This window comes from Eublepharis macularius, chromosome 14 (assembly GCF_028583425.1).
Source record: "Eublepharis macularius isolate TG4126 chromosome 14, MPM_Emac_v1.0, whole genome shotgun sequence".
NCBI lineage: Eukaryota > Metazoa > Chordata > Lepidosauria > Squamata > Eublepharidae > Eublepharis > Eublepharis macularius.
In genome coordinates this window covers 45,065,660-45,081,531 of record NC_072803.1, presented here as the reverse complement: position 1 = coordinate 45,081,531, position 15,872 = coordinate 45,065,660, and the positions used below count along the sequence as shown (strand labels likewise).

General features: G+C 43.5%; 1 protein-coding gene across 1 annotated transcript in view; it reads right to left on the bottom strand.

Moving 5' to 3' along the window:
• Positions 1 to 15,872, bottom strand: part of SCAI (suppressor of cancer cell invasion) — an 81,308-nt gene that overhangs the window by 14,086 nt on the left and 51,350 nt on the right. The window contains exons 4-9 of the mRNA XM_054998180.1: positions 9,912 to 10,007; positions 9,107 to 9,193; positions 8,088 to 8,186; positions 2,569 to 2,665; positions 1,683 to 1,781; positions 265 to 417 (exon numbers count right to left, since the gene is read on the bottom strand). Coding sequence (XP_054854155.1) covers positions 265 to 417; positions 1,683 to 1,781; positions 2,569 to 2,665; positions 8,088 to 8,186; positions 9,107 to 9,193; positions 9,912 to 10,007 — 631 coding nt within the window. The remainder of the gene's footprint in view (positions 1 to 264; positions 418 to 1,682; positions 1,782 to 2,568; positions 2,666 to 8,087; positions 8,187 to 9,106; positions 9,194 to 9,911; positions 10,008 to 15,872) is intronic.

The window sequence follows — 15,872 nt, the reverse complement described above, 5'->3', positions numbered from 1 at the left end:
TTTCTTGGGTAAGCCAGAGTATAACTAAAGACTCTGATCTAAAAAAACTACCCAACAGCAGAAGCTATGAAAAGAGGCTAAAAGATGACCCTCCACAGACTGGTCATTCAAGAGAGTAGGAGTTACCACCAAGAAATCGCTGCTCTGGCCCCTTGCAGCCTCCCCCCCCTTTCTAAAGACACATTTGCTTCTCAAATGTTCCAAGTTTGCCTGCTGAACACATGCCCTTTTTGTGGCATTTTATGCTCTCACCCAGAATCCCACCTGATTGTTGCAGTTCCCAATAATAAGTGCATCTGCAAGAGTCAACTGCCCCACGATCATCCCCTGCTCCAGCAGAGGGGCTCCTGTTTCAGAGAGGCGGTTGGAGAGGATCACAAGGGAATTATCATCATTCAAGACCATAACCGGGTCTGCCTAGATGAACAAGGAAGCAAGGAGAGTCAAGACTATGCCTTGCAAGGAAGGATAAACAGTGCTGCCAATGAAAAAAGACCTAGGAAGTACATCTAGTATTAAGCTAGGAATCAAAACTGTATTGTGCTTGGTGTATCCGCGTACTTTTCAGGTCCTCTTTTTACAAACTGAACTAAACTAAGCTGGCTAAAGGGCAATGGAGCAGATTAACACTAAGAACACAACCAATGCAACTGTCACCCTTACTCAGGGTTCTGTTTCCCAGTTAATCTATACTCAGCCTGTTTGTTTTGCAAATTTCCTTCATCATGGGCAGAAACCGTACCAGGGCTGTGACGTTTCACAAGCAGCCCTGGAAGCTCCAACAGCTGTAAAAGCAGGTGTGTTCCAAAGAATTCTCCATATATTCTACAGTTCTCTCTTACTGCATCCCAGTCTGCCTTGCGTGCAAAGCCACCGTCAAGAGAAATAAAATGATACATGCCAAACTAGCTTTTAAAACTCCAACTGTCTAATTAGATGTTTTCCTTGTTTATGAGAGTGATTGCCTAGTCTTTGAAAAACTGGAACAGAGTAATTCAGAAAGATAGAAGGACATTCGAGGCAAACAAGGCATGATGGAGGAACAGAAGTAACTTGTCAGTTCACTGAAGCTTTTTGAACTCTCCAAAGACAATGACAGCTAGGCACCTGGAGATTTTTTTAAAATGAAGACTCAAATCTCTCAGCCACCCAAACAAGCAACAGAGATAGCCATTCGCGCCGATGATTAATGGAGAATGTTTAAGAGAAGCTATTAGTCATGATAGCTAAAAATCAGTTTTCTTATTTAGAGGCCTTGTATATTTTGACTATCAGTTACTGGGGCCATACCAAGAGGGGACCACACTCTTACCCATCATGCCCTGTTTCAGAGCTTCTTGGGCAATCCGGTTGCCTACAGTTGGCAAAAGAGTCCTGGGCTAAACTGACCTTTGGTAACCCCAAACCAGGCTGCAAACTCCATGCCAGAGCCAAAAAAGACCATACTTTCACCAGGCTCAACATCTCAGATCTAACAACAGATTGCAGAAAAATGTCATTCCGATGATGATTCACCCATGTAATCCAAACTATCTGAGAACACTGAATTCCAAGAGGAGCTGTTGGTTAAATCTTCCACATACTCGAAAACAGAGGTTGCCATTCTGGGTAGATAAAAAGGGTGAGGGTGAGTGGCCTTGACCAATTCCAAAAAAAGAACAGATGGTTGCTTTGGGCCCTACCTCAATGAATGCTGCCACCTCTTGAAGAACCAAGTTCCATTCCACCTGATCCTCTGTGTTGAAGCGGTGAGTGTAGTCTTCAATCTCATCTGACAATTCCTGGAAAAGGAGATGCAATAAGCAGCCTTAATGCGTGTGCAGTGCTTTTATCTATTTTTAATACAGTTGTGTGGGCATGTTTGAGCGTGTTTAAGAATGAAAGGTCAGAACCCCCTAGACACAAGGAAAGGAAAGCTCTTTCCGCATACACATGTCCTCAGCAGTTGGCATCTTACCTCACAAACAGTTTGCGCTTATTCTCATATTTGTGCCTGCTCTCAGTCAGCAGTATTTCCCATACATGCACAACTACTTTCTACAGTCAGATCCTTGGCCAGTCTAGCCCAGCATTTTCTGTTCTGATTGGCAGCAGTTCTCCAAGGTCTCAAATGCAGGTATTTCCCAATGTTTGCTGCCTTTGAACTCGGGAACTTCTGGTCCCAGATGCTCTACTACTGAACCACAGCCCACCTCATGCTGAGACGCATCTCTCCTACCACTAAATTAAAATTGGAGTTCTCCTTTTACAGCTTTAACACTCCTTACATATGCATATTATACTACCTGTTTCTTTTAACTGGAGCTGCTAGGGACTGAAGACAGGACCTTCTGCATCCCAAACAAATGAAGAACCACTGAGCTAAAGACCCTCCATTCCTTAAATGTGGCCAAGGTTCAAATCCTTGCTCATGTATAAAATTCACTGGATGGCCTTGGGGAAGTCAACCTATCCAGTCCTCAAAAAGCTGCTTTGAGAATAAATACGCTCCTCCAAGCTCTTTGCAGGAAGAGCAGGTTAGATACATAACACAAAATCATCCATCAGTAAGGTGTGGCTTGTTTTTACCTTTACAAGATCCTTAACAACATCCATTTTGTTGAGTAAAAGGCAAACCACAATGAATCGTGCATAATAACGCAGTTTCTTAACCACCAGTTCAGGCCTGGAAGAGGAAAAGTAAAAGAATTATTCAGCAGATCGAAGAAAAAGAGAAAGCTGTGAGCAAAGAAGATGGATCTTGCACTTATGCAGTCTTTCAATGATTTAGTGGCTTGTGGGATGTTTTCCATTGTTGAGGAGACTGCTCTCCAAATTAAACCTGGGACAGCACTAAGCCAAAGGCCTTTTTACTTACCTTGGGTTCACATAGAGCATGACAGATCTGGAGAGTTCTGCCTCACAGCCCCACAAACATATCTGCATTAAAACATTCCATTCCCTGGCCCTCATTCAACTTTCTGCACAGTTTGTGTTATGAGAAGGTCTTGCTGTGCTATGCTTTGGAGTAATGATAAAGAGTAATAGGAGACTAGAAATCCCATCCCCCATCCCATGCTGCCTCCACTAGGCATGTGCAGTTCAGTTCTGAATTGAATTAAAATATTGAATTTTGGCAGATTCTGTAGAATCTGGGTATTCCAAATCAAAAACAGGTATCCTGAATTTTTACCAAATTAAAAAAAAAATCGGTAAAATTCAGCCATTGTTTTATATGGAAAATCACTCTAGGGACTATCCCTAGAGTGGGGGAGTCACTTTTCAACCAAACTTCATCAAATTTGGAGGGGACCTACTCCTGACTGTCTTCTAAAGACCTGCCAACTTTCATGAAGATTGGACCCCAGGGGGCAATTTTATGGGTCCCCAAAGAAATTGCCCCCACCCACTTTCCATTATGAGGAAAAATATCTGACAGCTATCCAGGGGCTGGAGGTGGCATTTTTCAAGCACACACCAAATTTGCAGGGCACCTAGTCCTGACTGTCCCCTAAGGAACCCCCAAGTTTCAGGAAGTTTGGACCTGGGGGCCAATTCTATGGGCCCCTGGGTCAAGGTGTCCCCAGCCACTCCGTTGTTTCCTGAAGGAAAAAAGTGAAAGCTGACTCCCATTGCAGAAACACACTGGGGCAAAGCAGCCATAGCCAAGGGGCGCACACTCTTTTTTAAAAAAATATTTTTTTATTGTTTTCCAACACATATATACAAACATGAGACAGTTATCATTTTACTTGTTGATATCTATTATCTATTTCTTTTATCTCTTATATTCCACCCAAACCAAACTGAAGCAAGGGACACTGATTCAACTTAGCCCAAGAGAAGTAAACTGAAGCAAAGGAATGCCTTGTGCTTGTGGATGGGTACTGCTTGGTTCTGTTCCGTGGTGTTTCCCCACTGGCTGAAACCAGTGCCTGGCTGCTGTGAATGTCACTGGTTCTGTTGAGCTAAGTAGCAACAGTGTTGCTTGTCCCAGTGTGTTTCTGCAATGGGAGTCAGTTTTGACTCCCCCGCCACAGAAAACAATGCTGTGGCTGGCAGCACCTTGTTCAGGGCCCCAAAGAATTGGATTTACCAATTCTTTAACATGCACATCCCTAGTCTCCACTTCTTCCTACCTTCCCCCTGCTTCATACCCATTACCCCAGTTCCCATTCTTCCCTCCCTTGTTGCTCCGTTTTCCTCCCCGCCTGCTTCCTTTGGTTCTATGCCCTACCCCACCCTCTTCTCTTTCACCAGTTGACCTTTTCCCCTCCCATCTCCCTTCTTGGCAGCCCATGCAGCCTCTTGCCCTTAAAGCTTCCAAAGCCCTTCCCCCCTTCCTTATCAACTGCTCACCTCCAAAGGAGATTATATAACTCAAAAATAATTTTAATGTGGAGAAAGTCCTAAGCAACCCGAAATAGAGGTCAAGCTCCTGGTATATTAAAAGTAATCTGTGTTTTATTTAATGTCTTTCCTGCTTTTTATAAGCTTTTCCTGCAAACTAGTTTTTCCCCTAAACATTTACCCTAGCTGTGTACATTTCCTCCCACCCGTACACGTGAAAACGTGGAACGGAGTTACAGAATCTTTCTCTGAGGACAGTCCTGTAAGGAGCAGGCCCTATTTTACCAGGCTTAGAGTGAAACTTTGGTTCAGGCTTCATGCCTACAAGTGATCTTTCTAGGCCTGTTTGCTGAGAAGCACAGCCACTGATAATTAATTGCACCTGCATTCCTATCTTTCCTGAGAAAGTGGCCTTGAGAAGCTCTGTGCCTGGCATTGCTCTCAGCTGTAGCCAGACTCCCTAAACTTTCACACTAACGTAATGGCTAATTAAGTAACGAGCCCTGATTGGTTCTTAGAGTGGGCTGATGGCCCCCATCACTGTGAAGAAGCATCTCTGTTACTAAGCATTGGCTGATTCCACACACGTTGGATAATGCACTTTCAATGCACTTTATCAATCGTTTGAGGTGGATTTTTTGTTCCACACACGAAAAAATCCATTCCAAATGATCTATAGAGAGGATTGGAAGTGCATTATCCAACGTGTGCGGAATCACTTATTCTATCATTCCTTTATTCTATCATTCTACCACTCCTATGGGACCAGCTATGATACCTTGTACCAGCTATGGAAGATGAGAGCTTCTAGCTCCATGCCAACTCCAGGATGCCTAGAGTGAGCTGGCATGGATGGACTTTGGTACGAACAACCTGCCTAGGAACCAACTCAGAGAATGTCTAGATAGTCAGCAAGTAGTATTTTAGCTAGTTAGAACATAGATAGAATCAGCAAGCTGTTATTTGTTTTTGCCTTGCCTAAATGTCTTTATGAGCAGTTTCTGCCTAGCATACGTTCCTGTGTTCTTTCTGTAATAAATCACTTCATATTTTACCAGCCTGTGTCCAGTGTTGCTTGCTAAGGAGGTACACACACTCAAAAAAGAACCCAGAAGTAAGGGTGCTTCAAACTAATGACCAGAAATCTTAGAGGCTCCTAGGGGTCCTGTTGCAGTCAGTGAACTGGCAGGGACGGGGGATGAGAGGCTCTGGGTCGAGACAAGTCCCTGGGAGCAGAAAAATTGCTCTGGGGCTGAAATGACGGCCACCAGAGTGGAATATCTTGCATTGGCTCCATTGAAATACATTGCAGCACCAAAAAATTGCAATGAAAACGTGGGGTGGAGTTACAGAATCTTCCTCTGAAGAGGAAGTTACAGAATCTTCCTCTCCATCCCACGTTTTCATTGCAATTTTTTGGTGCTGCAATATATTTCAATAGAGCCAATGAAAGTCAACTGGCAATGGAACTTTCCTGGGGGCGGCCACTTTGGGGGTGTATAACTAGGACATCCAAAATCCAATCTTTACCAATCTTGGAGGGTGGCTGGAGGAGAGCCCGCTGAAGACTCCCTGTGAGTTTGGTATTTCTGACTGTCAAGGGAGCCGTTCTACAGCCCCCGTAAGTGATGAACCATGAACCAAACGAACCGCTTCACGAACCAGGGCAAGTTCGTGAAAGTTCATGGTTTGTGAAACGCAACAAACCACGAACTGCGGTTCATGGCATTTTTCCGGTTCATGCCCATCTCTACTGAGGACCTGGCATCCCTACTCATATCTTCATGATGATCCTGGACTCAGGCCACTTGTTGGATAAACAGGTGGCAGCAGTAGCCAAAGGTGCCATTTATCAGTTTTGGCTGGTGAGCCAGCTGCAGCCCTTCCGATAGTGGGGAGAGTTCTTGTCACCATGTTACATGCCCTGGTAATATCTAGGATAAATTACTGCAATGTGCTCTACATTGAACTGCCCTTGAAGACTGTCTGGAAGCTACAGTTGATATGGAATGCCGCAGACAATGTTGACTGGAGGGTATCACAGGGAACATATTATTCCAGTCTTGTTCCATCTACACTGGCTCCCAATTTGTTTCTATATGCAAATCAACATGCTGGTATTGACCTTTAAAGCCCTATATGGCTTTGGGTCAGCATACCTTAAGGACTGCCTTCCTCCATATGAATCTACCCTCCTGTCATCTTTGGAAACACTGCTTTGGGTACCCCTGCCATCTGAGGCTGGACAGGTGGCAACCTGAGAAAGAGCCTTCTCAATTATGGCACCAAAACTTTTGCATCTCCCTTTATTGTTGTCTTCAACCAGTGGGTGAAGTTCTTTTTGTTCTATTGGGCATACCCCCAGTATTTGTTATTAGCCTCATCCCTAGTTTTTGGTGTTAAGTGTGTTGGTATGTTTTTTTTAATTACTGTATATATAGTTTATTTTAAATGTTTTTAATGTTTGATGTTTACCATCATGAGGACTCTATTTGGGTGGAAAGGTGGCATAGAAATGTTTTAAATGAAGTAAATAACTGGAGAGAGTGTGGATGCCGCTGACCAAAGTATGTCCCTTGAGACCACTGCCTCACCAGATCATCAAGTCAGTCCTCAGGCTGCAACCTATGCAATTGGCCATGATGCCAAAATGCCAGAGCTGCTTGCCTCTGCTATGTAAGTGACTTGGGAGAAGGAAAAAATAGAACTGCCTGCACTTTTGAAGGAGGCCCCGCAGGGGAGCTTAGTAGCTCTTTGTCTGGGTGCATTCTGGAGGACAGATTGGGAGTCAGCTCTCCAGACCATAAATACAGTTGTAAAGCAATGGAAGCAAGTTAGCAATGAACATTGCAATCAACAGAAAGGAATTTTTAAGTTCTCCTCAGGTGGCAAAAACAAAATCAAGAAACCTGTCATAGTGCTACTCAAATACTTGCTGGCAGCCATGCTGCAGTCTGTCCTTATCAAGGGCCTTGCCCTCTCACTCTTCTGGCAGTGCTTACAAAGCAGTACAGTAAAGAATCTCAGTTCACTGACACATAGCAGGGACAGGAAGGAAGACTGACTCCAGGTTTTGGGGAGACCTGGGAAGTGCTCAGCGGGTGCCTCCCTACTGCCACCTCTTCTCAAACCCCTGCTCTCGCCCACTCGTGTGGTCCTCCACCACTGCCCAACCATACATCGTCCCCTTGTGAGTCCTGACAGACATGTGCATCACCTGCAGGCCGTTTCCCCTGTGGTGCTGGACAGCATGTGCAGCCAGGTGGCAGGGCAGCCAAATGAGTAAGAGGGGCACTGGCAGGGAGCCCTGCTGGAAGGTACGGGCCTCAGCAGCTGCCCCATTTTGGATTATGCTGATGCCAGCCCTGACAGGAAAAGCCACAGTGGAAATCAGCTGCAACAGTAAGCACCCACATGCCCCAACTAGTTTAGCACCACTAGTTTAGTTTAGCACCACAGAACTGTCCCATAACCCCTAAAGGATTTGGACCGTATGTCTCAAAATATAATTGTTCGTGCTTCATGGTATGAAGAGCATTGGTGGTGGGCATGTGTGCGTGTTGTTCAAAGTTAAAAACCCTTTGGGCTGGTTCTCAGCCATATCTAAAGCAGCTTTTGGGACTTCAGCCACTGAACTCCACAGGACAAGATTCATAGAATCACAGATACAAACTCAATTAAGAACCGCCACCCAACCCATGATGCCATGCTTCTCATTTTTAAATCGCAAAACTCACAAGACTGAGGCATGGCCTGACCTGTCTTCTTTGTTGACTTGGGAGTAATAAGACCTCTGCCGGATAGCAGAGTAAAAGGAGAACGCTTCATTCAGGTAGCTGGTTTCAGATGTGCGAAGGCTGTAGAAGCAAAAAAACCCGAGAGGCTCAGGCGCCACTACTCCACAGGGATGCACACCAGAGCCTCCCATTAGCTAGTGGTCATGTGCAAAGTGAACCAGTTTCAATGAGGCCCTCACTGGCACTTCCATTATTTCACTGAATCATCTGTCACTCTGATGTTCAATACCACATATATACCATTTTTCTTCATAGAGATGCAGGGACAGAGCAATATAAACACCGCCCCCCACCCCCGCATGTGCATAAAGTATTGCAAGCAATGACAGCTTCCAGTTTAGCACTGCAGATCCCACAGGTTGTGCATCACTCTAATCTCTCTCTGGTTGAGCGTGGAGCTAAAGCATCCAACAAGTAAGTTCCCCTCCCCACTTTGTTCTCAGTACCTGATGTACAGATTTTCATCCATCTTAATACACAATGTAGAGACCAATATCCTTCATATCTTATATTCACTAACATAAGCAATGGCCTTAGAAAAGAATCTTGAATAGGTATCCCATCTTACCAAAGGAAATAAAGGGTTTTATATACTCTGCACAATAAGCACAGCCTTGATTCTAGGCCAACATCAAGTCAATGCAACGTGGACTTCGTGACAGGATATGCTGTAATGCAAAGGAAAGTGGTGCATATCTGAACATTTTGCATTGTTTCTCCTACTTATGAGATACAATGCAAAGCAATGATGCTCCAGGTAGCAACCACTGAAAGTCCTATTCACCACCTCTCTGGCTTTCCCAATCCCACCATAGCTCACTTATAATACTTACCTGTATTACTGTAAGGTTTCAGAAGCTCTACCCATTTCCCATACTTAATGCTACAGCCCTGTTTCTGCTCCCTCAGAAGCTGTGTTATCTCTTTGATCTTTTGACAAGGACAGTTCAATTGTCCGCAAAGACTTGAAAATTACTTACTAGTAGTGGTAGTAAAGTTGCCCAATCTTGGAAGCGATCTCACCAATTTGCCAGCGCTTCAATCCGTACCGATTGTCCAGAACTTGCCTGGGGAAGGGGGTGGTGGTAAACCAGAGAAAGGACAATGTAGCACATTCTATATGTTCCACATAACATGGCATTTCTTTTACTGCTAGCATCCAACACAGTAACCCCATATTCACTGGAATTAAGTAGGTTAAAGACAGACATCCTCAGGGCAAGTTCAAGCCTTGAACTCTCATCAAGCAGAGCAATATATTCAATTTACCTCCAGTATCCAAGGGACATATCTACATTACAAAAATGATACCAGGTTACCTCTTATGGCTTCCCCCCAAATACTCCCAGAAACTGTAGTCTGACAAGTCCAAGAATATTCTTAGTCACTTCTGTTGCATCATTATTCTATCTTTTTTTCTTGTTTTCTCAATAGTTTTTAGCTTACAAAAAAGTGCTAAGGAAATGTTTTAAATAGATAAATGAAGCAAACTATAGTTCCCTGAGGTCAGAAAACGGTTGCTAAGATGGTTTAAGTTTGTAGTGTAGCTATGCCTCCTACTATAGGTATTCTTTCTAAGATAACACAGCCTTGCTTTTCTATCCCTTAGTCACACAAATAATTTGAATAATTTGAATGAGTTTTGCTCAAGAGCCTATGCCCTGGAGAAGGAAAGCAGGCTGGGCTCCCAAACAGAAGAGACCTTCTCTTGCTACTTTAGTCCACATTTTGGGAAGTGACAGGCTTCAGGCTCCATATGGACCTGGCTCTTTAGATTCCTCTTACCGGTGCTGCTGTTGGAACTTCCAGAGTTTGGTGTAAACATCAAAGGTGCGCCCAAAATAAGACTGCCACTGCTTCTGCCCATACTGAGGTAAGTCTCTGTAAGGAAACAAAAGAGGGAGGAGACCAAATAATCAGCCCAGGAAAGAGAAAGGTGCTATCCAAGATAGGAAAGGACAATCTCAGCAAAAACTCCCAAACAAATCAAAAACTTGGTATCAGTTCACACCTTGTAGTCCCGGTACTAGACTTCATGCATTTCCTGCGCACACAAACTTTTCTTCTTTCAATTGTAGGGATGTGTGTTATTTCAGCTTTAAAAAGACTAAAATGCTGTTTTGGGTAAAGGCGAATAGTATGTACAATACAGCCAAACCTACAAGGGATGTGTCACTTACAGGCTATATCTTTTATTCTATTATGCTTTACTTTTATATATGATGCTTTTAAAAAAACAGACATGTGTATGCATGCACATCTGATAAATGTGTATAAGCGTACCCCTTACACACCAACATGGATAACAGCTCAACGGCAAAGAATTTGTTTACACATAGAAGGCACCAGATTCCATCAATGGGGTCCTCATTGGTCCACAATACCTAAAATATTTCAGGTAGCACAGTGGGAAACAACAGAATCTCTGCCTGACATCCAGGAAAGCCTCTGACATGTCAACAGTTCTGGCCTGGAGACCTATGGTCTAACTAGATATAAGACAGCTTCATGTGTTGTGTGCATAAGTCATACCCCAAAAAGCAAGTCATCAGAAAGTGGGGGGGGGGCCTAAAGAGGGACAAGCAGTGATAGACCATATGAAGAGATGTATATTGCACCAGCCCCTCTTGCTGTATTCAATAAAATTAATAACATTTGATTTGTGCATTCACATGATGGAGGAGGAAAAAAAGACACCCCAAGAAGACACATCAAGGCCAAGGAAAGCCAGAAAAAGCCTATACAGATCTGGGCAAATTGCCGTAACTTTCACTTTTCACTTTTGAGAGAAGATGCTGGAATTTTGCCCACTCTTCCCCTCCCTCCATAAACTACTATTCAGCAACTAAGATCCCTTGAAAGTCCATCTCCAAAGGAGCTGCTAAATGCATGAAATGTGTTTGAGAGCAGCAGTTGTAGCATCCACTGACACCTTGGCAAGCTACAGTCTCCCCTTTTCCTTAAATGCTGTATTTGGCAGCTGGGCTCAGGAGTAAGAAAGAAAGAAGGGGGCAGGCAGGGCTCTTAGTACTGGAAGGAGGAAGAGGAGGAGAGCAGCTGCTAACACACAGCCATAGGTTTGGCTCACTGCCACTCAAATGCCTGGAAGGGATTGGAGGAAATGCCCCCTCACACACACACAAGCTGAGCAATGCAGGCTGTATTTCTCCTCCTCCACACAATGAAAGATCTAAGCCCACAAGTACCCTTATGTGATTAAGAAAAGCAGGTTCTGGCTGCAAAGACCTGATGAACACAGAAACACACAAGGCAAATCTTAGGAAGCTGTTTTGCAACAACAAGCCTTCCTTCATAGCAATTCACTACCCATGAACAGCATGCATGCAGGAGAGGGGAACAAAGAGTATTTTAAATCCCAGCTCCAAGGAAAGGGTATCAGAACAAACCATCTGGGTGCTTGAAAACAAGCTAATGCTGGCTCCTAGGAGTTTAAAGGCATTCCCCAGCTCTGGATACCAAATTCTACATGATTAAGAGAAGTTTTTGCCCCTCATCTGCACATATCTCAAAGCTACAGCTCTGGAGAATGATGCAGTGGATCACAGAACCGGTTGCCTCCCTCACTCCATTTCCTTCCCACGTGTTTGAAATTTAGATCTTAAACACTTTGGGGCAGTGACCTGTCTTTTTTGTTTGTTATCCTGTAAAGCGTCATGAATGTTGATGGTGCTGCCTAAATATTACTGTTATAACAAAGAGAAAAGAAGTAGAATGTGAGAAGTTCCAAAATTCATTTACAGCAGAAATACCATATTAGGACTCTAAACCATGGTTTCTGTGAGAAGCACTGGACCACAAATCCAGAGGTACAAATCCAGGAAGAGCAAATAAATAGCAGAGAGCTCTGCTGAAAGCTGTGGCACCAATGAGGCAACACAAAAGAGTATTGTTCCTTACAGTTGTTCCTTAGAGGCATTTAGTGGGTACCCAGGAAACGTAGGTTGTCAAAGGGGTTAGCATTTAGTAGCTGCTGTTCCTTGTGGAATTAGATTAGTTTAGCCCCTTGCTGGAATGAATTGAATACACTCCCTGAGAGGAGGCGGTTTTTCTTAAGGAAAGGATATTGCAGGGAAGGCCTACTGAGAACAGGCCATTTCCCTTCTTTTCATTTTCTGGTGGGCTGTGCTTATTCTGATTAGAGTGAATAAGCTTATTTGTTAAATAAAAGAGGCCTAATTGCTAATCTAATGACCAAGCCACATGCATTTTAGTGCACTTCATGTGGCTTCTCTAATTCCTGCCCCATCCTGTCTTCTGCTGTGCTTTGGCAATTGTTTTTATTGCTCTCTCTTTGCTGTAGAGTACTATGCAAAGCATAAATGTGCCAGGCGGGAGGTAATGGACAGAGGCCTGACAACCTGGGGGAGTAGCGGGGAAGTATGTGGTTACACACATACCGAGATGGAAGAACAGCAAAGAAGAACTAGGTAACTTCATTCTTTCATTCTTCTGGCTCACTTCTGAACTTTCACTGGGCCTTCAACTTCTAATGGTTAATGGAAGGTCGGTTCAAAATGAGACAATTGATGCTAAGACTGGGAAGCAGAACCTTGAGTCCATCATTGGGAGACTCAGCTGGATGAAGCAGAAGGACCTGTTTTAGCCTAGGCTGCTGCCAGGTGAATTTCTTGTACAGAGCCCAGAACAAGACACTGTCCATTTGAGCACTGCTGGGTGACCAGGATAGTTGAGGGATTGTGCTGGGTTCCCGATGATCCTGCTGCCCGACAGCCTCCCCAGATGTCTCAAATTCTAGGCTGAGGATCTTCCAGGTTCACTGTCCTGGAGGACATGTTGAGGCCCACTTAACAGGTTCACGCCCAGGATTTCATATGTTAGACATGCTTAGAGATAACATCCTAACACAAGCCAAGTGTTAAAAGGGAAAGCAATGTCATGTCTATATAACTGTCATATAATTTCTCCTAAAGGTGACATTTCAAAGTGCACTGAAAATAATTTAAGCCACATCTCACCCTGCTTGATTATGCCTTACATTTCTCTTACAGGCCTAGGAAAAAAATATCAAGCCAGGACTGTGGGGACTTCAATACATTTTAACCGTCTATGAAGAAAACTGAATTTATGGGCTGTATAAATTATGCACATGCTTATTTTGCAAAGTTTATTCTGGATTTGCTCACTGAAGTGAGCTCTGCCTGCCCACACACTGCAAGTCATCTTCAGCAACCTCTTTGCTTTTACATTTTAGCAATCACTGCTCACATACTTTCAAGCATCTCTGTAAAACACAGGAGCTAGAAATTTTATTTTAAAAATAAATAGAAACCCACGTTTTTCAGAAAACTGGTTTTTGTAAGGACGTTCCTTCTGTACTCCAAAAGATACATATAGCCACACTTTATTTGTCTACTGAATCCTTAAGATCAAGGATCCCCCCCCCCCGGCAAAAAAATCCACTGAATGACCACAGCCACTGTCACAAGCTGGAGGTGCCCTGACCAGTATTTACTGCACAAGCCTACACAATCCCGCTGAAGAAGGGGGATCTGTTCCTCAGCATGCCAATTTTCACACATACAATTCCCATTCTTCAAGGTTTATAATAGGAAGACGCCATTAAGCTCAGCATGCAGCCACAACAAAAGGCCTTTGCAAAAGGAAGGCAATTATTGGCCCAGAATCCGCAGTGCGACTTAGGCTCTTGGCTTCGTTAAACCACAGGCAGAGCAATCTGTGTATCCAAGCAGGCCCCGCAGGAAACTAAAACTGGGCAAATGATGGGATCACCTAAAACTCACTCTCTTTTTGTAAGGCCTTATTGAAAGCTATTGTGCTCTGGCCACAGAGCCTCTAAGATTGCTTTTATACAAGTGTCAGCGCCCTGGAAATTCTACATGACCTCAAGCTACAACTGTCCTGCAAGCATTAAGGTAGATGTGATATTTAAAGAGCAGTGCAGCCAGTTTGAAAGAACTTTGTTCAAGAGACTCTTTCAGTACTAAACGCTTAAAAAAACATTTTTCCATGTTTCCCACATGGCTTGGTCTGCAAAAAGGAAAACCAGGACATAGGGGATGCTACTGGCTAGTGTCTATGCTATCACCAATACATCCCTCAACTCAACATTTAGAGCAGCTTTCAACTTTGCAAAATTTCTAATTTTAGAGATGGGAGTAAACTGAAGCATGGATGTATAAGTGAATAAATACATATGTACTATTGTAAGGCAGAAGGTCCACCTGCAACATGAGGTAAGGAGCAATATCTGCAACCTACTGTGCTTCAAAAGAGCTGAAAGGCATAACAGCAATTTACAAAGCCTGGCTCAGGGTGCAGGTGAAGAGCCTACCATGACTGCTCTTCAAACCCTAGCCATCAATACATTAAATACAGAAAATCCACCAGGAATTAAAATCTCAGAATGGGAAATTTTAAATCCAGTACCAAATATAATCTGAATATTGAGATATTTGTGTATGCATGCACATTAGGCTTTTTATCCTGGTATCCAACAATCTGCCCAGCCCAATAAGCATCATTCTTCCTTCTTCCTTCCTTCCACTGGTCTCTTCAGAGGCATCCAGACAGGCTGCAAAGCTCAAGGTAATAGTGGGGAAAGCTGCCCTCTCCCCCTCCACATGGAACACAGGGAAGATGGAGAATAGCTGATCTCATACTGGGCTCCAGAGGGAAACCAAGTGCCTCTAAATTACAGCATGACATCAGTCAAAACACCCTAGGGAGTAATCACAAATTTTGGCTAGCTGCTACAGTCAGGGAAAAAAACCAAGTCCCTATTTTACCACTTGACTTCTCAATAACACCAATGTTTTAGGAGCTAGGCCAGTTTGACAGATTTAGCTGGCACACCAATATTACCTGAAACTCTACCTCCGCTGAAAAAGTTTTAGAAACAGAATTAACTATACCACTAAACCACTTCAGTCTGCTTGGGCAGGGTCATATTTTTTGACCATCCACCCACCCCAAGAAAGCCAACACAACAGATAAAGCCCTTTGGCTTTCCCCTTTGCTTGCTCTTAATGTGTAGATTTCTACCTAGAGCAAGGATGTTTTTTTAAAAAAACACACAGGGGGACAATCTTTTACCTATTCAGGACTCTACCACATGGTACTGTTGATGGAAGCCAAGTTGTATGGAATGAAATGGCAAAGTTCGTGGACTGTACCACTTCAGGCCAAACTGCAGGGAGGTAGATGAGGACTGCATATTAAAGCGCCAACAGAAAGCTGACAGCCTACCACTTTTGTTAGTAGCCATGCTGGGATCATGGAACCCAATGTGGACAAAAGCCATTATGGGACAGCAGCTACAGAGAGAGGCAGATTTGAGAGAGATCAAGTAGAAAAGTTAATAGAATCCAGACAGTTAGAGAGAAAAGGTTTAGTGTAGCCTAGTCATTCCTTGATTTTAAATATTTGTATCTTAACTGCATTATCTAGTTTTCAAGGCAGGCTTACAGCTATAAAATTCCAATAAAAACAAAGAGGATCAGTGGGAGAATATTATTAAATGTTCAGGCATACAGAACAACTTTAACATTGTGCCTAAAAGATAACAGTGTTGATGCCACACAAGTGCATCTTGTATTTACTAATTTACTACATGAAGGGTTGTCTTTTAATACTCTTCTGCAGCTCATGTTTGTTTCAATAGGGTTTGCTCAAGAGAACTTCACAATAAATATCAGAATGTTCAGAAACTGCTTACAGAATATTTCAATCTCCTTGGCCACATTT